At 41.4% G+C, this 23,536-nt stretch overlaps 1 protein-coding gene across 2 annotated transcripts in view; it reads right to left on the bottom strand.

Annotated features, from left to right (window-relative positions):
* SPHKAP (SPHK1 interactor, AKAP domain containing) overlaps positions 1-23,536 on the bottom strand; it is a 190,155-nt gene that overhangs the window by 24,107 nt on the left and 142,512 nt on the right. For both annotated transcript variants that reach the window (XM_010597634.3, XM_010597635.3), the window contains exons 4-7: positions 18,508-18,567; positions 16,461-16,595; positions 7,394-7,649; positions 2,159-5,915 (exon numbers count right to left, since the gene is read on the bottom strand). In XM_010597634.3, coding sequence (XP_010595936.2) covers positions 2,159-5,915; positions 7,394-7,649; positions 16,461-16,595; positions 18,508-18,567 — 4,208 coding nt within the window. The remainder of the gene's footprint in view (positions 1-2,158; positions 5,916-7,393; positions 7,650-16,460; positions 16,596-18,507; positions 18,568-23,536) is intronic.

Below are 23,536 nucleotides of genomic sequence, written 5' to 3'. Positions count from 1 at the left end.
CAGACGCATCTTTGAAAAAAGACCTGGTGATCTACTTCTGGAAAACCAGTCATTGAAAACCCTATGGAGTGCAGTTCTACTCTGACACACATAGGGTCTCCATGAATCAGAATTGACTCAGTGGTAACTGGTTTAGTAGTAAACTCAGTCCTGTATTTAAAAGAATGCCTATATTTAGTCCAAGATTTCTGGGTGACTTGCAGTGAGAGGATTCTTCAGGCTATCTAGAACACCATAATGCTTGGAATGCAAGCCTTCCCTTCAATTCTTCACATGATTGGCACCTTCTCTTCCTTTAGGTTTCATCTCAAATACCAAAATTCTGTCTAAAGTAGCCACTTCCCCCAATTATTCTCTACTGCGCTATTCTTTTTATTTTTTTTCTCAACACAGTCTGCAATAATCATTTTCTAAAGGAGTTTTCCATGTTCTTTGTCTGTCTCCCCCACTAGCATGTCAGAGCCATGAGTGTGACACTAAGTCTCTCAATTTTCTCCTGTGTTTGCAGCCCCAATTATAATGCATATCAAAGAATAAGTACTCGCACATTTGTTGGATGAGTAAGTTTTTCTTGAAGCAAATATAATTAAGCAAATACCATAAAATATGTTTCTAAAAAATCAGATTATATCAGCAAGTGCGACATGCATATGCTCAGAGCACCCAGTTTGTTCTTCATGCCTCATGGTCTCAAAGTGGCAAAAAGTTGGAAGGGATGTTGCTCTTCAGTTATCTCAGAGAGGGGGTGCTGTGTTAAGGCCTCATTTCTGCCCACTAACAGGACAATGTTTTTCCTAGAAACCAGGAACAGGCCTACCCTAAATCATTTAAACTCTCCACAGTGGGGATAACTCAGGTACCTTGATAGATTTGGTGGCCTAAAAGATAACAGGTATTTCTACTTGGGTGTGACTTCCGTAATGGATCCTGAAGCTGTTACTCTTCATCAAATTAAAAAAAAAAAAAAAAAAAGTAAGAAAAATGATTCTTATTTCAATTGTTAAGTCTTTACGGAATTTAAGAGTTATGAAAATATCCCTCATATTTATCCTCAGAGAGCAGCCTAAAAATGTCGTCAGGACCTGATATTTACCCACCCCCAAAAAGAATTAAGAGTGCCGATGTCACCTGCTTTCCTCTTGTTTCCATCTTAAGTCTTTAGAAACTGTTTCATAGGGGATTAATTTTGTATTTAGCTATTTTGACACATCAATTCCCATGAATACGACTCTGAGCTTAGGAAATGTAATCTAAATCTGACTAATTTTTCCCCCTACAAATTCTGGGAGTTCTCTTGTTTTAATACAATTCTCAAGCTATTCATAATAGGGTTCTCTTGGTACAAAAACTCCTGCAATAAAGGCAACCATATACCCTAACCTGAAACAACAACAGTGACAACAGCAACAAAGCAAATATTTATTGAGTTCTTACAATGGCCTAGGCACTGAATTAAGAGCTTTATGTGCCTTTCTTTATCTAAACCTTAAAAATCTTCTTATGATGTAAGTACTACTATTATTTCTACCTGCAGAAGAGTATATGGCAGTAAGAAGAGATGAAGGAACTTGCTCTAGGTGACACAAGGAGAAATTTAATGAGTGGAGTCACCTACATTACAATACTCTGCAAAAGAAGCACTGAATTTGCAATAGCACAGTGTTCCTTTGCACTTATATTGCCATGATTATGTCATGCAGCTAAAGGGCCAGAATTTGTAGAACACGATGTCCTTGAAAAGATCTTTAGAACAGACAAAAGTGAAAAATGCTTAAAAAAAAAAAATCACTTCCAACCTTCCATTACAAATGCATATTAACCCAGGGAAGAAGTTTATTGTCTCAGGAATTCAGTTCTTGCATCAATAAAGCCCTCTTACGTCTAAGATGGAGCCCTGGTGGCATTGTGGTTAAGAGCTTGGCTGCTAACCAAAAGGTTGGCAGTTTGAATTACTGCCAGGTTACCAGGTGCTCCTTGGAAACCCTATGGGACAGTTCTACTCTGTCCTATAGGGTTGCTATGAGTTAGACCCAACTTGACGACACAAAACAACAACATGTGTAAGATATGAATAAACCCTAAAAAAAATTTTTTTTTTTTTTAAGATACAAACTCAAGTCCCATGGCTCCTACTTAGGAGAAGAGATGATTCACTCACCTATGGTTTTGGCAGGTGCTCCCCTCTGTGTCTCTGCTCCTTGCCACGTCTGGGACTTTTTCTTCATTGGAATGTTCTTCTGCTTCCTCATGGGGGCTGCTTTGGAAAAGGAAGTCTTCAGGTTCTCCAACATACTCTTCTCTTTGATCTGTTTCAATCTGAATTAAAGGCACTTCCCTTGAGCATAGCGATTGCATGGTGTGGTCTGGAGGGATAGCATCATGGCACATGGAAGATTCTTTTTTAGAATCTATGCTGTTGTGGTTTTTAAGAGAACCAGCTTTGCTTGAAGTTAACACTAAGGAATGTTTGCTTTCGGTAAGGGATTCTTTCCTTGGGTAGTCAACAGATTCCTGAACAAGCAGAGTTGACCCACTTTGCACTCCGCTCAAAGCTAATCTGTTTGCACACTTGTCCCCTTGTGTGGGTGAGGCACCGGAAACAGGCTCAGCGTCAACTAGTTCAACATCATCCACTATGATTTTGTTCTTTCGCATGAGGGCCTCAATGGAGTTTGCCCACGTTTCGTGAATCAACATATTTGTGATCTTGTCAGTTCCACCTCTGAGATATAAGCAAGAGTCAGATTTGCAGAGACCTGAGGAGGAAGCACTGCTGACTGGTTGCACGCTTAGGAAATCTTGCCTATTTTGCGCAAAGCCATCTAAGGAGTTGGCTTTGATGGGTGCATTCACTGTTAACTTGGTGCATGGTGAGCGGCTGTCTGGCACAGATGACTGTCTATAACAAAATGGGGCTCTCAGGGGAGGAGGCAGTAGGCTAGCAGTCCAATCTTGACTGCTTCTTCTGGATGAAGGGCTGTCTTTGCTTTCTCTTTCAAGGTCTTTCAGCATGTACCTATAGAACTCCTCAGTTATACTCTCTGTGCTGGACTGCTTGGAGGGACAGCTTGGCCTTACACTCAGGTGGTCATTTTTCCAGCATGCCTGTTGCATAGCTGAGGTCAAAATGCTGCTGGCATTCTTGCCAGCATAGTAGTCCAGCAGTAACTCAAAACCTCTCCCTTCATTTTCCATCTGGTTCACCATGAACCTGGAGAACTCGTCAGTGATGCTCTCACAGCTGGACTGTTTGGAGACAGAGCTGGCCCTGCTCACTGGCTGACTTAAGGTACTCATTAAACCCAGGCTGTTTACATAGGCCCTGCTGTCAGCGTCCTCCTCTGGAATGCTTTCACAGCTGGAGGCCTTCAGCCTGTTCCACCTGTCACCAAGTAACCGATTCCGAGGATAGCTCTGGGCTTGCCAGACGCCGTCCACCATGGAGAACTCCGTTAAGTTCATGATCTTGGCTGCCACTTCATTTGCAAAGACATTGACAGAATCTGGGATGTCCTCGAGGTTCATAGATTCATCCACAACCCTGTTCATCAATTTCTCTTTCAGCTCAGGGTGCTCATCCGTTTTCCTCTTGATCTCACTGAGCCGTGGCGGCTTGTGTTTTCTGACCGTGGCTCCACTGGTCTGGCTCTCCTTCTTCCTTTTCAAGGTTCGGCAGGATAAGTTTGGTGTAACCAGAAACTCGTTCCCTCTTTTCCACGCACAAAACCAGGGTTGTTTTCCATTGGAGTTGTCAAGGCAAATCGCTGCGATTTCAGTTGCCATGGAGACAACTGTCTCTGCTAATTCTTCCGCAAAGTCTGTAATGCAGCATATGTCTGCATGTTTTGCTTGTAGCATTGGCTGAGAGGGAAGCAGTAAGTCATTCCCTAACAAAGACAGATTGACTTGAACTTCATTGTTGAGAGGCATGTCACCATTGCATTTTTCTTGAGTGTTTGGGTTGATACTGTCCTCAGCATCCTGGGATCCCTTTCTGCGTTTGTTGACCATAGGTGCCCTCTCTCCCTCTGGAGAGCCCTTGTGTTCCTTCTCCCTGAGACTGGACATCGGATGATGGGTTTTTGTAATGTCATCTGTAGTTCCTTTCAGATGTATTTCCTTGGGGGGTGCTTTAGCTGTTGAGGAATTGTGCACACTGTGGCTATATGACAATTCAGCTTGCAGACTGGGATTCTTGAAGAGGCCTGGCCTTGTTCCGCCCTTGTTATCTTGTTTTGGATGCATGTCATCTACAGCTTCTTTAATGACAAGACTAGTGTTGGGCAGATTGCTAGTTGAATGACTGCTGGCATATTCAGTGCTTAGCTGATTCGTTTGCTGGTAGCCTATTTCTGTTTCCCTCCATCTGATGGTCTCCTTAGAAAGGACAGTGGGACCTTCACCCAGCTGTACAAGATGGCTCATCTTCTTGAAAGTGAAATAGATCACACTGAAGAGCAGCTGATTTGTACTTTCCATTAAGGTGTCCAGAGTATCAGATGGATGCCTACCATCGTTGGGTTCAGCTAATTTATTTTTTTGATAAACTTCATCAATGGAATGCTTCAGGATAACACTGGACAGGTTCTGTGCCAGTTCATTCTTGAGGATATTTTCTGAGCACAGGGTCTGAGGCCTTGAAGCAGTTTCTATGATTTTCCCATACATTGATTCCACGAGGTCTTTGATGCTACTATAGGTGTTTGGTCTCATTAAAACCAGCGTGGCCTCCTTGAGCAGAGCCTCTGCAATGGCCTCACTCCCCAGCTCCATGTTCCTCTTCATCGTTAAACCACCAAGTGGGGGGACTGCTGCAGAAGCCTGAGCTGCAGAGAAGAGGCCACTTGTCGCCACAGGGCACTTCACCTCTTGTGTTTCACCTAGGCCACAGACAGCAACAGCACTTGCTACCTGAGTCATGCCACACAAAGCAGAGGGAAAGGAGTATTCACCGAGAGAAGGTTCTTTCATTTCCTGGGAGGCTTGAGTTTGCAGTGCTTCGCTGCCTCCCAGCAGACTGCTTGATACCAGCAATTCTTGTTCCTTTTTGAGTCTTTCTGTGGCCTGTGGGCTGGAAATGGTTCCAATCACAGTGGCCGCACAAGCTAACACTACTTCTAGGGCACTCTGGGGGTGTCTGTTTGAGTTCTCTCCAGCGAGGGCCCTTGGGGTTTCAGTGGAGACTTCTGTCTCAGGCCATGAGCAAACTTCTGGCTCAGCGGCAGCATCACTGCCATCTGGACTCTGCACTATGACGATTTTGGGGAGCTCATTCCATGACTGAGGGATCACTGTGTCTTTTGTGGAACAGTCACTGGAAAGCATGGCGCTTCCTACAGAAATACTGACTGCAGATTCCTGGGGTAGTGCAGGCTGAGACTGAGATAACCTAATAAATGCATCTTGCAGCACGGATTCTGCTAAGTTTGTAGCATACTCTCCGGTCGTGGCTTCTCCATCTTGGATGGGAGGAAGAGATTTTCTTCTACCCCCAGGGGCTCCAGGCTCTAAGTTGCTACCATTCTTAATGATGGTGCCACATGCAGAAGGCACATCTTTCCTAACCAATCCGGTGAAATAAGCATCGCCTGGAGTATAGCATGCGTGTGATTTTTTCACTTGACCTTTAACATTCTCTGAACAATAATAACTGGTGGCGGGTCTCAAATTCCCCACAGCTTCGCCTTTCCACTGTGGTGTCTTGGCTGATGGTTCCAGGCTCCTTAAGTCTGCTTCTTCTGCTACGTTTTCTAGAGATCCTTCTGTTTTAACCAACGGTGGATGATACTTGTTAGTATATTTGTCTTCCAAAGCATAAAGCAACTCTTCCTTGTTGTGATTCCATTCCTCCTGGGTGGTTTCCTTTGGCTTTTGACTTTCCAAAACACTGCCTGAGACATTTATATTTTCAAAACCTAGTGAGGAGAAATGAGGGCCACTATTAGTTTTGGGTAGCAGGTTGCCAAGGGTCTAAAATAATGATTGATTTTTAAAAATGTCTTAAGACATCAGCTCTCTCTTCTTTTTGTTTTTTTTTCAGCTCCTTTTCCCCGAAATATGGCATATTGAATGTTTCTTGAAGAAAAATGGATCTGGAAAATGTTTGAGTTTGATTATGGAATGCCATCTAACAAAATGGCTTCTAATATGGGATCCAAATATAAGGGCTAGAGTGGCAGAAGAGAGTGTTTGCAAGCTGAGGACTGGTAGCCATTCTTCAAGTGGCAATCAATGCAAAATAAGGGCATCTTAGAATTTCCCAGTGGCTACATTACAGAGTGAGGAGGGAGGATGTTTAGAGCCACTTTGATAATGGGTCTGTTGAAGAGATTTGCTCTGAAGTTTGTATAGGACTTGCCCCAGGGACAGTGGCAACAACAGCTGGGGTGTCCCTTCTTCTCAGGCTGAGAGTGGGTAAGAGGAACCCATTGTTCATTGAGCTGTATTAATAGAAAGAGCTGGATAGATAAGTGCTAAACACTTTATGGTGGTGCAGTGGTTGAGAGCTCAACTGCTAACCAAAAGGTCAGCAGTTCGGATCTACCAGCCACTCTTTGGAAACCCTATGGGGCAGCTCTACTCTATCCTATAGGATCACTATGAGTCAGAACCGACTCGACAGCAACTGGTTTCATTTTTGGTTTTGGCAAGCACTTCATGAAGTCTCTGGGTGGTGCAAATGGTTAACGTGCTTGGCTGCCTACCCCAAAGTTGGAGGTTAGAGTCTACCCAGAAGAAAGGCTAGGTGCTATACTTCCAAAAAAATCAGCCATTGAAAATCTTAGGTAGCACAGTTCTACTTGGATACACATGTGTTCGCCATCAGTAGGAATCACCTCTATGGCAACTGTTTGTTTTTAAGCACTTTCTTGGGTTATTTCCTTCTGCCCTCATGACAATCATTGTTGCAGGCGTTATTAAGTTCCAAACGACATATAAAGAAACAGGGCTCAAAAAGATTAGATAACTGGCTCCAAGTTACACAGGCTCAACGTGGCAGAGCTGGGATTTAAATTCAGGTCAGTCTAACTCAGCTCCAAACCAGTATGTGGTTTAGGGATGTCTTAGGAAAGTTAATTTTCTCCCCCAGTGATGTTCCCATCTCTTATCAGGCAGGAAGATTTCCCTTTAAAGAATACAGATGTCCTTCAGCATCCCTAAGGCATCTTTAGGGAGTCTGGAGCCATCCAACCATTGAGTCTATTATGGGCATTAGTCAGCATCTTCACTCGCCTTCTCTTGCCCTTCCCATCCCCTGCCTAACTCAGAAAGTGGAGACTGTGATGCATCAGCCAAACTGACGTGGCCTGGAACTTTTCTGAAAGTTCACCCAGACATTTTTATACAATGACTAATCTCGGGATGCTCATCAGTTTTATTGGAAAGTTCTCACCATTCCTATATTCTTCCACTTCACTTTCCTCCTCCAAGTGCTCGGATGCAGTGAGAAAGTCTTCCTCAATTGAGGACAAGGAACAGTTTGTGTCATCCTCCAGTTTCAAGGTGCTCGTTTCCACGTGGAGCTGCCGCTCCTGCACCAGTTCCAGGCCAATCAAAAATTTGTTGATTTCAAAGATGATGCTGTTGGTACTGTTTGGTCTGTTCCCCCTTGCGCACTGGACCAAGCAAATATCTGGCAGCCAAGGACGCTAAAAGTGGAGAGAAAAGAAGGTATTTGTTGAAAAGGAAATAAAAGACTATTGCTTCTGACCTTTCTCCTTCCACCAATCTCTTAATTTAGAAGAAGTGGGGACCTTTAAAATATTTGAAATATCTTCTGGGCTGGTACTGATGAACTACTTGAAAAAAATTCAAACGATGCTTGGGAACACAGGGTACCTAGGAGACATTTTGGCTTAGGGGAAAACCGAACAGTCATATCAGATGATTTTGTTTTCCTCTTTTGATTAAATTGAGTTCCAGGGTTTCTGATCAACATCTTTTTCTGTCTTAGTTTCAGTAAAACCTCTGCCAGGACTTCAGATGTGCAGCAAGCATCCTATCAACTACATTTAGATTTTATAATTTGTGTTTCTCATCTGAAGGAGCAGCAAACATGAAATTTAAGAAATCAGCTAGAAGTGAACTATCTCTGCAAGATTAGCGTATAGGGAGAGCTGTGATGAAGACCAAATCATTGGATGGGGTCCCAGATAGACCCAGTAATTCTGCTCAATTCTAGACTTAAAAACCACATGGCTTTTCTCCATTACTCATTTTCACTATTCACACTGTTTTTCACTAAAATAACAATAAAAAACCTTCCTTTGCTCTTGTGCAGATTACTAGTAAACCACAAGCATGGCCTTGGCATCAGGATTTCCATTTTTGTAAGAGGAACAATACACTGATTTAATTTTTAAGAGAAAATTCATTGAATCAAAACAAGACTTAATGGGCAGGAGGAGCTAAGTAAATGTATCTCAAAGTGCAATTTGAAATGCTTTGGGGGAAATATTTTATGCCTAAATTTTTACTTTCTAAAAAGGCTTATTTAAATCATGCTTATCTATGGTTTAAATTAATTGGGTCTAATACCACTTAACTTGCCATTTTGGAATCCTTGTTCCTAAAGGTGCGTATGTGTGTGCACATGCCAAAGAATACACACACATCCACCACCCGCTGCCGTTGAGTCGATTCTGAATCATAGCGACCCTACAGGGCAGAATGGGTTTCTAAGGTTGTAATCTTCTCCCCCTCCTTTTTTTTTTTTTTTTTATTGTACTTTAGATGAAGGTTTACAGAACTAGCTTCTCATTAAACAACTAGTACACATATTGTTTTGTGACATTAGTTGCCAACTCCACAACATGTCAACACTCTCCCCTTCTCAACAATGGTTTCCCTATTACCAGCTTTCCTGTCCCCTCCTGCCTTCTTGTCCTTGCCTTTGGACTGGTATGCCCATTTAGTCTCAGTTTGTTTTATGGGGCTGTTTAATCTTTGGCTGAAAGGTAAACCTCAGGAGTGACTTCATTACTGAGCTAAAAAGGTGTCCGGGGCCCACAGTCTCATGGTTTTTTCAGTCTGTCAGACCAGTAAGTCTGTTTTTATTTTTAGGCGAGTTAGAATTTTGTTCTACATTTTTCTCCAGCTCTGTCTGGGACTCTCTATTGTGGTCCCTGTCAAAGTGATCAGTGGTGGTAGCTGGGCACTACCTAGTTGGGCTGGACTCAGTCTGTGGAGGCTGTAGTACTTGTGGTCCATTGGTCATTTGGACTAATCTTTCTCTTGTGCCTTTGGTTTTCTTCACTCTCCCTTGCTCCAGACGGGGTGAGACCAGTGAAGTATCTTAGATGGCCACTCAGTCTTTTAAGACCCCAGATGCTACTCGCCAAAGTAGAATGTACAACATTTTCTTTATAAACTATGTTATGTAAGGATGTAGTCTTTACGGAAGCAGACTGTCACATCTTTCACGTGAGCAGTGGCTGGTGGGTTCCAACCACAGACCCTGCTGTTAGTGTCTAAGCGCTTAACCACTGCGCCATCAAGGCTCTTTCTACATACACCCACCTACCCAGTGCCAGCGAGTCGATTCCTACTCATAGCAACCCTATACACAGACATGCATATTCTGCTTCTTAAAGTAGAATATCTTTTTCTTACATGAATACCCTTTAATAATCTTTGATTGAATATAATTAGGGTAATTCTAGGAGAGATGACTATTGTGGGGTTTACATTAACTTCACCCAAAGAATTTGGTCTTTGTCCCTGATTCCTTGGAGTTGCCCAGTGATTAAAGTGTCTTTGTTATCACAGGAGCCTCCAGACCACACCTGAGAGCTTATGCTAATGAATGGGGCTGACTGGCCAGAAAGACTACATTTTGATAGCAGCTCATTTGTTCCCTCCCTCATGGGGCCTACTGGAATGTTAGCTATTCCCTCAAGACTGATTTAAACCTCTTTTTTTTTTTAATTACTCAGCTCAAGTTGCCTCTGCCAATCTTTCCATCTTTATTTATGGATTAACAGGTAACCAGCCTTTACTGGGGCAAAGCAGGCAAGCTGAGAATATCCCTATACAAGTAGGTAGTAGCTGTGGTTGGCTAGGATGGGATTCAGTGCTGAAATTGCTCCAGCCTTGCTGGTCTCTTAAAATACATGGATTATGCTACCTACAAAATGATTTAAGGACTTTGGGGGATGGTAGAAAGGTGACGTGATACATACGAAAGACAGGGACCCTTGAAATAAAGAATAAAATGTTTGAGTGTTGTAACTCACAGGGAATTCTTGGCTAGTTCTTATGTAGGTATGCAGAATTTTCAATACCTTTTTGATGAATGATCTTTAACCAGTCTTTGGCAATTCAACTCTACCGGACCCTAATGAATATCTGTGTTGCTTTTGTGACCCAGCATCCATTTGTCCTTCTTCTGGCTCTCATACCCTAACTTCCTTGCAGGGCACCATTATCTGCCTCATCCACAGCCCAAGTGATTCCAAAACAAAAACTAGTTGCTGAGTTGACTCTGACTCATGATGACTCTATGTGTGTCAGAACAGAACTGCGCTCCATGGAGTTTTCAATGGCTGATTTTTCAGAAGAGATAGCCAGGTCTTTCTTCTAAGGTGTCCCTGGGTGGTCTCAAACATTTAGCATCTGAGCACTTAACTGTTTGCAACCCAGAGTCTGAGATGGGATGCTGGGCGGGTGAAGACACCCGGCCAGCAGCCCACAGTATGGATTCAGATTTGGGTGAGCAGAGTGAGGCCAAGCCCAGCTGCCCAGCTGGGAGGGCTGGGGCCAGGGAGAAGGGGAGGCTGGGGTAGGAAATCAAAAGTATTTTGGATAGTGCTGATTTTTGCATAACGACCTGGTCTTTGGAACCTAACCATGTAGATAAGTGAGGTGTAGGTGTACATTTCCTTTGTGCTTAAGTTAATTTTCTGTCGTGTTTAAGAATACTAACCGGGATTAATCAGAGTATAACAAGTTCAACTCAAGGTTGGAACCAATTAACATCAATATCAATGTTCAGAAAGATATTGGAAAAGAGCTGGGATTTCCCAATAATAATTGTGCTTGTCAAAATCTAGGAAAAGTGTTCTATAAAACAGAGTCACTTTTTACAAAATTTTGTTCATATTAAAAAGAAAATAGGAATGGAATCTTCAAGTTCTACTGTAAGGATTTCCAAGAAAAGTGAGCATACAAAGCACTATGTATAATTTGTTGACAAACAATAAATTACTACGGATTCATGTGAGATTTACTGTGTACCAGTCTTGTTAGCAGCTACAAAGTCAGGGGTACCTGATTACCTAGAAATAAAGCCTGCTCACTTTATTAATCATTAATTGATCTATTGTATTGTTTTTAAAACTATGTATCTTGAACTCTGGAGATGAAATAGTATCTTGAAACAGGATTTTTCAACAGAAAAATACAGTTTCAATGGTATTTTTTGCAAAATGTTGGGTTTCCTAAAATATTTACTCTGCCTATTTTTTTCATAACAAAAAATACAGTTTATTTTCAACAAAGTGCTTTTCACCTGTTTAATCTCATGGGAATTCCAGTACACTTAATTGTGCTCATCAGAACCTGTACATAGACCAAGAGGCAGTCATTTGAGCAGAACAAGGGGATACTGGTTTAAAATCAGGAAAGCGTGAATCAAGGTTGTATTCTTTCACCATGCTTATTCAGTCTGTATACTGAGCAAATAATCCGAGAACCTGGACTATATGAAGAAGAACGGGGCATCAGGATTGGAAGACTCATTAACAACTTGCATATGCAGATGACACAACCTTGCTTGCTGAAAGTGAAGAGGACTTGGAAGCACTGACTTATGAAGATCAAAGACCACAGCCTTCAGTATGGATTACACCTCAACATAAAGAAAACAAAATCCTCACAACTGGACCAGTAAGCAATGTTACGATAAACAGAGAAAAGACTGGCATTCTCAAGGATTTCATTTTGCTTGGATCCATAATCAACACCCACAGAAAAAGCAATCAAGAAACCAAAAGATGCATTGCTTTGGGCAAATCAACTGCCAAAGACCTCTTTAAGGTGTTAAAAAGCAAAGATGTCACCTTCAGGACTAAGGTGTGCCTGACCCGAGCCATGGTATTTTCAATTGCCTCATATGCATGCGAAAGCTGGGCAGTGAATAAGGAAGACTGAAGAATAACTGACACCTTTGAATTACAGTGTTGAAGAAGAATATTGAATATACCATGGACTGCCAAAAGAATGGACAAATCTGTCTTGGAAAAAGCAAGGATGGTGAGACTTCATCTCACATACTTTGGACATGTTATCAGGAGGGATCAGTCCTTGGAAAAGGACATCATGCTTGGTAAAATAGAGGGTCAGTGAAAAAGAGGAAGGCCCTCAACGAGATGGATTGGCACAGTGGCTTCCACAATGGGCTTAACCACAATAGTCATGAGGATGGCACGGGACCAGATGGTGTTTCATTCTGTTGTACATAGGGTTGCTATGAGTTGGAAGTGACTTGGCAGCACCTAACAACAACACAACAACATGGACTGCCAGAAAAATGAACAAATCTGCCTTGGAAGAAGCGCAGTCAGAACGCTCCTTAGAAGTGAGGATGGCGAGACTTTATCTCATATACTTTGGACATGTTATTAGAAGGGTGAGCAGAAAAGAGGAAGACCCTCAATGAGATGGACTGACACAGTGGCTACAATGATAGGCTCAGAAGTAGCAATAATTGTGAGGATGATGCCAGACCCGGCCCCCGGGTTTGGCTCTGTTGTACATAGCGTCTCTATGAGTTGGAACTGACTCCATGGAACCTAACAAAAACAATAGTCTCATTCTCAAAAAACACCAGTTGCTGTCAAGTCCACCCTGACTCATGGCAACCCCATGTGTGTCAGAGAAGAGCTGTGCTCCACAGGGTTTTCAACGGTTGATTTTTCAGAAGTGGATCATCAGGTCTTTCTTGCAAGGCACCTCTGGGTTGACTTGAACCTCCAACCTCTTGGTTAGTGTCTTAGTTATCTAGTGCTGCTATAACAGAAATACCACAAGTGGATGGCTTTAATGAAGAGAAATTTATTTCCTCACAGTAAAGTAGGCTAAAAGTTCAATTCAGGGCATCAGCCTTAGGGGAAGGCTTTCTCTCTGTGATGGCTCTGGAGGAAGGTCCTTCTCATTAATCTTCCAGTGGACTGGGAGCTTCTCCACACAGGAACTCCAGGTCCAAAGGATGTGCTCTGCTCCTGACACTGCTTTCTTGGTGGTATGAGGTCCCCCTGTCTCACTGCTCGCTTCTATCTTTTATATTCCAAATAAACCAGCTCAAGGCACAAGCCAATCCCACAGATGGAGTCCTGCCTCATCAACACAACTGCCACCCATCCCCCCCTCACTAACATCATCCCAGACCCAACCCAGTGCTGTCAAGTCGACTCCGACTCATAGTGACCCTATAGCGACCCTATAGGACAGAGCAGAACTGCCCCACAGAGTTTCCAAGGAGTGCCTAGCAGATTCGAACTGCCGACCCTTTGGTTAGCAGCCGTAGCACTTAACCACTACACCACCAGGGTTTCCCATTAACCTCATAGAGGCAGGATTTACAACACATAGGAAAATCACATCAGATGACAAAATGGCGGACAATCACACAATACCGGGAATCATGGCCCAGTCAAGTTGATACACACATTTCTGGGGGACACAATTCAATCCATGAAAATTAGTAACCAAGCATATTAATCATTTCTGCCATCCAGCGCCTTCTGTCTCATTCTCAAGGCAATCCTATAAAATAGAAATCGTTTTTATCCAGATCTCATAGGCTGGCAAACTGAGGCTCAGAAAGATCCAGATCTGCTGACTTCAAATACGAAATGACTTTTATTCCATTACACTGCTTTCCTGGCTAGCAAGGCTGAAGTCACTACAAACAGTCAAATTCTTGCTTCATTAATAAAAACTGTCACCCAATGTGCATATATGTGCTTAGCCTAAACTATGAGGGCAAGGGATAATGTCTGTCCTCTCCCTTGATGCAATAGGACAGGGACAAAAGTTTTGGCCCCCAGCAGCATTAGTTTCTACTTGGGCTGCTACACCTGGAGTTTCATTTGTTATATTGGTGTATCTCATCCTAAAGAAAGGTATGACAGTCTGCTTCCATAAAGATTTACAGCCTTAGAAACCCTATGGGGCAGTTATACTCTGTCCTATAGGGTTGCTAGGAGTCTGAATTGACTCAATGAGAGTGAGTTTTTTTTTTTTTTTTGGCGGGGAGTGGGATCCTAAACCAAACCAAACCAAACCAGTTGTTGTCAAGTCGATTCCGACTCACGGAGACCTCATGCGTTCCATCCTAGATGAAGCAAAACCTTTTTACTTGTGATGCAGGATCTCAATGCCAGAAAGTAGCAGCAGAGGAAATACAGCCCTAGTGTGGAGATGCTTTCAAAACTCAGGTTTAAATATTTCTTGTCTAATATAAAGAGAGGGCACTTACAGCGATTATCTGCTGTGATCATTAAGGTTGTGTGTCATCTTGGCTTGGCCAAGATTCTCAGTGGTTTGGCAGTTATGATGTAGTTTGGCAGTTGTATTACAATGTGATTACTGCCATGATGGGATTTGCTGTGAGTAGCCAACCAGCTGAAAGGGAGTTTCCTTGGAGGTGTGGCCTATATCTAATACAGGTGGACTTTCTGGCAAGGCTTGCAGGCTTTTGCCCATTCTGGATCCTGCAGCTGGCTCCTGTTCATCTGACCTCCAGTTCTTGGGACTGGAGCTAGCAGCTTGCCTGCTGATCTTGGGATTTGTCAGACTCCAAAGTCTGGATCTTGGCTTCACCAGCCCCTGCAGCTACATGAGTCAGGAGAAGACTCCAGCCTGATCCACGGACTTGGGACTTTTCAGCATCTACAACCACATGAGCTATTTCCTTGATATAAATCTCTCTATGTATAGATAGATAGATTAGATAGACAGACAGATAGATTAGGTAGGTAGGTGGGTAGGTAGGTAGATAGACAGATAGATGATATAGATGCTTCACTGGTTTTACTTCTCTAGAGAACCCAGCCTAAGACATCTGTGTTCTCGTTCAGAAGCTGAAACTCTCCCTAAGGAAATGTGCTCTTAGACTGAGAAGTATGTTTTCTGGTCTTGATTAGCAAACCCTAACGGGCTGTATGTAGATCTTTATGAAGCCTCTCGCATAGAGCAACAAAGAGTGGATGACCTTCTAAGATTTTTGAAAGTTTGAAGGGTTGAAGAACAAAAGATTTTGAAAATTGCCAGCAAAACTAAAAGAACAATTTAGAGGAACATAGATGCCCATTGTTTTACTCTGTAGCTATATTATGTATCATTGTCAGTATATCTAATTTTGTATATTAGCTACCTTTTATACTGTGTGCCTTTAGAAGCCTTTTATATATTGTTCCTGGAAACTGATCAGACAAATTTACCTATTTTTCTTCAAAGACATAATATTATAATAAATTACCTAACGGCAATGAGTTATCAGTACAATGAATGATAATAATAGTATTTTAGGTCCTACATTATTTTTAGGAGGAATTTTATTCCTTTGGGCCCAGGAAAGTTCCTTTCTATCCTTGAGCCTACTATCCTGTATTTATTCGCTTGACTGATTTTTTTTCTCATAGGGATAAATGAAGGAGCCCTGGTGGTGTAACGGTTAAGCACTTGGCTGCTAACTGAATGGTTGGTGGCTCGAACCCACCCAGAAGCTCTGCTAGAAAAAGACCTGGTGATCTGCTCCTGTAAAGATTACAGCCTAGAAAACTCTATGGAGCAGTTCTACTCTGTCGCATGGGATCACTACGAATTGAATCGACTCGATTGCACCTAACAGCAACAACAAGGGATAAATGACATCCAGAAGGATGAAATTGTGGGATTCTGGGGCTACACAGTATGAATGGAAATTTTGGTATTGTTCCTGAAACAGAAGACAATCCTATATTTGACTGTCCAACTGAGTTAGGGAAAATCATGTTCACTAACCAATGCTTACCTAGTGTGCTTTGTCTTGTCTGCTTAGCACCATGAACTTGAAAAGATAAATGTTCGGAGTTGATATAAGGGAAGCTCCATCAAACTCTGGGTGGCAATATTTAGGAGAAATACAAATGTAGACTATACTTGAATACAAAGAAATCTTTGATTCTTATACTATAACCAAAAACCAAAGCCTTTGCTGTTGAGTCAATTCTAACTCATAGCAACACTGTAGACAGAGTAGAACTGCCCCATAGGGTTTTCAAGGAGTGGCTGGTGGATTTGAACTGCTGACCATTTGGTTGGCAGGTGTAGCTCTTAACCACCACACCACCAGGGTCCCTCTTATACTATGAGAACTTACATATAGCATGTTTCTGGTTCATTCTGATTTGGGCTGAGAGTTATCTGCAGATAACACAGCACTTGTGAATGGCTTATGAACAGTTTTTATTTCTTACCTGTGAAACTTCAAAATCTGCCTGGAGATTTCCAGATGTTAACCCACTTAGTAGGACAATCTCATTTTCTTTTGGCTGTTGGACGTTCATAGAGCTGATAAGTTTTGGAAGATCTGGTGAAACGTTGACCAATTTCTATAGGGCAAGAATATTTATTAGTGTAGATGATTTCACCTTCAAAATACTACCCTCCAAATTTTTCTTCTTCTTTTTTTTAATATTATTTTTGGTAAAACAAAATATTATACCCATTCAACATTTTCTCCAAGTACATTTCAATGACATTGGTTACAGTCTTTGCATTGTGTCACCATTCTCATTCTCCCTACCCATATTGTTTCACCACCATAGACTTTCTGTCCCCTAAAATTCTCCTCTGTGTTTTAGAGTTACTACTGTCAGTTTGATTTCATATAGATAATCCTTTAAAAGAGTGCACTGCTCAAGGTGAACACTCTTTACTAGTTGAGCTAAGTTGTTTAAAGATAACTTCATGGGATAGTTTCGGTTCAAGGCTTAAAGATTATCTCAGGGCAATAGATTCAGGGGTTCCCCCAGTTCCAGGGGGCCCACTAAGTCTGGTTTCTATAAGAACTTAAAATTATGTTCCTCATTTTTGCTCTTTTTGACCAGGATCCATCTACTGGATCCTTGATCAGAAAGTTCAGTAATGGTAACCAGGCAACATCCTGTTCTTCTGGTCTCATGGCAAAAGAAGTATCAGTTCATAAATACCCCAAAACATTTTTACTTACAGAAATAATTCATTAATTCACATAACTGACCATACTGTAGATTACTTAATCTACTAAAGTTATCACTAGAAGAGAAGCATAGGGTTGAGGCTGAAACAGAAAACTTCTTAAATGTAAAGCTCTAAAAGTTCTCCAGTTTTACATTTTTGAATGTAAACATTTTATAATTACTATCAAAGTACAAGTATAAATAGTAGTTTGGGAAAATTTTCTCTCTTAATGCCTCTAATAAAATGATAACCAAAATTCTGCTACCGTCAAGTCGATTCTGACTCACAGCAACCCTATAGGGTTTCCAAGGCTGTAAATCTCTACAGAAGCAGACTGCTCCATCTTTCTTTCACAGAGCCACTGGTGATTTTGGACCACCAACCTCTTGGTTAGCAGTCAATCCCTTTAACCACTGTGCCACCAGGGCTCCTTAATAAGATAATAACCCATCGCATAGGGTTTTCGCCAGCTTATTTTTCTGAAAGAGATCACCAGGCTTTTTTTCATAGTCTGCCTTAATCTGGAAGCTCTGCTGGAACCTGTTAGTATCATACTATAAAAAAAAAAAAAGAAGAAACTCATTGGCGTTGAATCGATTCTCATAGTGACCCTATAGGACAGAGTAGAACTGCCCCATATAGTTTCCAAGGAGCTCCTGGTAGATTCAAATTGCAGACCTTTTGGTTGGCAGCTGCAGCACTTAACCACTAGGCCACCACGGTTTCCATTAGTGTCATAGCAACACACAAGCCTCCACTGACAGACGTGTGGTGCTTATGCTTGGGGTGAATTGACTGGGAACTGAAACCGGGTCTCCCACATGGAAGGTGAGAATTCTATCACTGAACCACCACCTCCCTCATTCAGATGTCACAGGATGAGTGTAGTACTGGTGAGCCAAGCTTAGATATGGATCATTGGACTAAAGCAGCAGAAAACAGCAAACCTGAGGGCCAGAGGGAAGGGTTGGCTGGTACCAAGCAGGCTTTGGAAAAGTCATCTCAGACAGGGTATTTGAGAGCTGGGAGATCAGAGAAAATCACTTCATGAGTTGGTGGGCAGGAGGAAGCATTTGCTTAGGGAGCAGCCCTCCTCCCTGGGAAGGCAAGCCCCACTAAGGTAGAAGTACAAACTGTGTAAGAAGTGGCAGGAAAGGGCCAGGAAAATGGGCCATGATAAAACCATCTAACGAAAGATTCTTCTGACAAAATGAGCAACCTTTAAGATGAAATGTCAAATTCTCCATCAGTGTAGAGGGACCTTGTAAAGAGCTCCTGGAGAGCTTGAATCCCATGTGTTACCTGTTGCAGGTGATCTGTGCTGCTCTCTTCCTTGCTTACATCCAGATTCACAAAGCAGACCTGGAAAAGAGGCCAAAAACAGTCGAATGAAATACTAGACAGTCCTTTTTTTTCGTGCAAAGGATTTGAGATTCCTACACCTTTTATGTAGTTTATCTGGCAAAGACACTGTTGTTTTACCCTTGGGCTTCTAAGTAGGTCTCCAACACCTCACTCCTGCTGCCAACCCACTGATTCCATGAATGCCTCTTCCTTTCATGGTCCAGCAAACCAAAAAAAAAAAAATCTCCTTGTTTTAGAGCCAATGTAACAAGTGCATAGGAGTCAGCAATCTCGTAGCAGCAAGCTATCTCTTCTGCTTGTTAGGAATATCTTGACGGGCATCTGGAGGGGGAGCATGAAAAGCCACTCCAGCCTTACTCAGAGGCTCTCTCTCTTTGGGTGAATAAGATGGGTAAGTAGGGAGGAACTGGGCATTAGTGCCTTTGCAGACACTGAACATGGAAGCATATATAGTAGCTGGCGCTCCGAAGGGGTTCATGATCTACAGAATTTGACAATATTCAGGTGGTCATCAAGTCTTGTCCTTGGAAGCCCAGTTCAATATCCATTAGATCTCAGGGCTCTTTAATAACATGTAGCTGCAACTGCAGTTATGGAACTGACTAAATGATTTTCCATTCACCTTTTTAAACCAAGGTACGTTACCTTGCCCCTGGAAATCACAGGGCTCTTATCCCTCTATCCCAGTGGGAAAGGGCAAAGCAAAAAGACCAAAGAAAGGCATCTATGGTAATATCTTTAGTTCTTAGAGGATGAAACTCCCTTCATTTTGGGCTGCAATGTGAAACCCTGTTTGGATCTGAAGGAAACCCTCCACACTTCCCAGCTGGGCCAAGATGGGAACATAGCAAGGGATGAAACAACTCCATGCTTATACTTGACATGTGTATCTTTCTTTATCTTGGGGGTAGGGGAGGATCCAGGTTTTATAGGACCTATTTTTTTTTTATTATTATGAATTCAAGGAGCCCTGGTGGCACAGTGGTTAAGTGATGAGCTGCTAACCAAAAGGTCAGCAGTTTGAATCTACTAGCTGCTCCTTGGAAACCCCATGGGACAGCTCTACTCTGTCCTGTAGGGTCACTATGAGTTGAAATTGACTCCATAGCAATGTGTTTTGGTATTGTGAATACAATTTCAGGAGACCCTCTTTAAGAAAAAGAATAACAAAATTAAAAATTCTAAATTAGGTGTGACAGTGAATATTTATTTAGAGGGAGAGAAGAAATCTCCACAAATCTCAAATTAAAGGAGGCTGACCAATACCATAACGATGACAACTTCCAGAAAAAAGAAATTTTTTAACTAGTCAAGTGTCCAACACACCTTCATAATACTTTTCTCTACATTTTTGGCTGGACACACTTTGACTCTTCAAACGATAGTAGTTTTTAATTATTTTCTATAAACAGAACAGAAAGGTAATTTAGTCTCCCTCTAAGATAGTTGGTTGTAATTTTTTTCAGGATCACAAACTTTTATTGATCATGTTATATATTTTTTGAGTTTCCTATTTGGTAGAAACTACTATATAATTTCTTTCATATATGAGTTCTTGTAGCATAACCACTACTTATAGTACTATTACAAGTTTGTGCTCTTAAGAACGTAAGAATTTGGAGAAGATCTCTTTTGCGTGATTCCCACAAAAAGAGAGAGAAAAAAGAGTGTGGTGCATTTACAATTTTCAGTATTGCATTATCAAATAAATTCCCACCAGGCGAGAACTTCTGGGTTGACTAGACATCAACGAGAACTCAATCGCCCATTCGCAAGTTTCAGTATCTGATGGTGGGAAGACTTTCCCACAGACTAGCTTCTGGCGCTTAAACCTTGTTTCCTCTCCATGATCTACATATTTCTGGTTCTGGGAAAATCATGTTCACAGTGTGGTATCATCTCTGGTCTGACGCCCTCGTGTCTCAATGTTTACTTGAAAACATTGTTGAGTGAAATAAGTCAGACACAAAAGGGCAAATATTGAATGATCCCACTTGCATGAAATATCCAGAATAGGCAAACACATAGAGACTGAAGTTCTTCAGTGGTTACCTGGGGTGGGTGCAAGGGGGACATGAGGGAGGGGCAGGTACGGCTTACACAGTAGTTTTGGTTAAGGGTGATGACAAAATTTGGAAGTGGGTAGTGATGTCGGTTGGACAACGTGGCTAATGAACTTAATGTCACTGAGTCGTACATGCAAAAATGGCTGAAATGGTAAACGTTTTGTTACTTTACCACAATAAAAATTAAAAAAAAAAAAATAGAATAAGGCTCCATGTTGAGCACCATAATTGGTAATGAGGACATGTAAAATGGTGTTAATGTTTTTCTTGGAATGGAAGCTCCTTTCTCTTCAGATAAAATACATTCATTCTGCGTCTGCAGATGTCGTTGTTTAGACCATCTGCTGACAAAACTCAGCCTAAGCAGATGAAAACAACATCATCACAGAGAGAATACAAAGACGTCTTTTCTTGCCTATGTAACACAACTAATTTTGTGGTCATACTCAAAACTTCTATGCTCAAATGCTGCTCTTCTGTCATTATTACGGTTTTAAAATAAAACATCATAGGAATAAGTACCCCTTAGAAAATAACATTGCTTTTTGATTCCAACTTTTACAGTATCTAATATTCTTCAAAGTCATTTGTACATAGTGAAAATTTAAATGTTTATAGGCAGTATGATATTTTTTCTGTGTAGTAATATGGATTATTTAGTCAAGTAATCTCAATTATTTCCTTTATTTTTAACTCTATTTTCATAAATGGGGCATCATAGAGGCATCTTTAAAAATAAAATTTTACTGTGAAATTTTATTAGCTAGTGATAGAAGGCATATTTTTGTGAAAGGCTTGTGTGAGAGAGAGGGCAATGTTGTTGTTGACAGTTGCCGTCGAGTCGATTCCAACTCGTGGCAACCCCAAGTGTGCAGAGTAGAACTTCTCCATAGAGTTTTCAAGGCTGTGACCTTTTGGAAGCAGATCACCAGGCCTTTATTTTGAGGTGTCTCTGGGTGGGTTCGAACTGCTGACCTTTTGGCTAGTAGTTGAGTGCTTAACCATTTGTGCCAACCAGGGACTTCTAGGCTAACATTAAAATCCAAACAAGAAATAAGAAAAATAAAATAATTTTAAAACAGATTTTGTAATTCTTAGCAACGTTTGTGAGATGACGGTATTTACTAGTCTTATTTTAATACAAATTAAACCAGACAAAAACAGTACAGTATCATTATGTCTGATTAAAAAAAAAAAAAACAGGTTTGATTTTTAAAACTGAAAGCAGAAAAGAACTGATAAGGGTTATCAGTGTTAAAAACTCATACTGCAAGTATAGGCAGTTCCCAGATTACCAGCATCTGATTTACGGGCAACTCATGCTGTTGTTAGTTGTCGTTGAGTTGGTTCTGACTCAAAGCGACCCTATGTACAACAGAACAAAACACTGCCAGTCCTGCATCATGCCCACAATCATTGTTATGTTTGAGCCCATTGTTACAGCCACTGTGTCAATCCATCTCGTTGTCTTCCACTTTTTTGCTGGCCCTCTACTTGCCCTTTAATGTTATGTACATTTGCCCTCACGTTGAAACAACTGAACCAACCTCTCTCTGCTGGCAACAAATTGTTCATCACAATCACCTTCACCTGCTGCCTGTGCAGCTTTTATGTCATTGAAAAAGTTTTAAGTCTTTTCTTGCACTAAAGTAAGGCTCAATAAGAACCATATGCACCTGTTTCAACTTACCTACAAATTCTTAAAGACACACTCAGGAACAGATCTCATTAGTAAACTGGGGACTGTTGTAGATAGTTTTCTTTTGTCATGTATTAATTTTAGTCAGCATCTTGGACTGTTCTGATTGCCAAATGCAATGGTCTAGAAATGACACTGAATTACGCATTCAATAAGGCAAATCCACTACCCATCTGCCATTCTGTCATACTGTGGTGACTTGCATGTTGCTATGATGCTGAAAGCTATACCACCATTATTTCAAATACCAGCAGAGTCAACCATGGTGGACGGGTTTCAGTGGAGCTTTCAGATTAAGACAGACCAGGAAGAATGGCCTGGCAATGTACTTCTAAAAATTAACCCATGAAAACAGTGTAAATCACAACAGAATGTTGTCCAATATAGTGCTGGGAGATGATCGCTGTAGGCTGGACAGCACTCAAAATACACAGTGGTCGTAGCAACGGACTTAAGCTTAATGACAATCATGAACAGTCACGAAGATGGCACAGGACCTGGCAATATTTTGTTCTGTTGTACATGGGGTCACCACGAGTCAGAGCTGACCAGACAGCAACTAACAACAAGAAGTAAATCTCTATGCAAGCGGTCATATGACAGCAGGGTTTTGAGGTTTCACCAAGGATGCAGGACTTCTGACTTTCTCTGTTGGGTATTTTTCCATCTGTTCAGAAGGCAGCTAAAACCTATTAATTAAGGAAATTATTATAAGAAGAGATTACTTAGAAAATATTACCAAAATCATGGTGCCAAAGTGCCTTTAATTCTAGACATTTGACTTGTGAATATGATCAAATACATACTTATGGTTTATCTTCCCAGGAAACCAATTCCTTCTTTCAGCAGCTTCTAACAATGCAGCCATCTGGCCAAGTGGGATATAACAGGATGCCTTAATTTGAGGGTATCAAAATGCTGATCCACAAAGCTTCCAAGGAAAAAATTGACTTCCTTCTTATTCCAAGCAAAAGAATTCTGCTAGATACAGGATCTTGGACCAACGATCTTTTAATGAGTATGGCATTTTCTGTGATTGATACTTTAGCCTGATGGTAGCTAAAATGGCACTCTGTACATCAACGCCACGCCACGGTGCTGTGAGCTATTCTGGAACACACTTGCTTGACTGCTTGGGATGATGCTGCATTTGTATCCACTTATTATTGCTTTGCAATGATTAATGCAATCATACAAAATA

Source organism: Loxodonta africana, chromosome 6, assembly GCF_030014295.1.
Source record: "Loxodonta africana isolate mLoxAfr1 chromosome 6, mLoxAfr1.hap2, whole genome shotgun sequence".
Taxonomy (NCBI): Eukaryota; Metazoa; Chordata; class Mammalia; order Proboscidea; family Elephantidae; genus Loxodonta; species Loxodonta africana.
The sequence above is the reverse complement of the archived record's forward strand: the minus strand, read 5'-3'. Positions and strand labels throughout refer to the sequence as shown.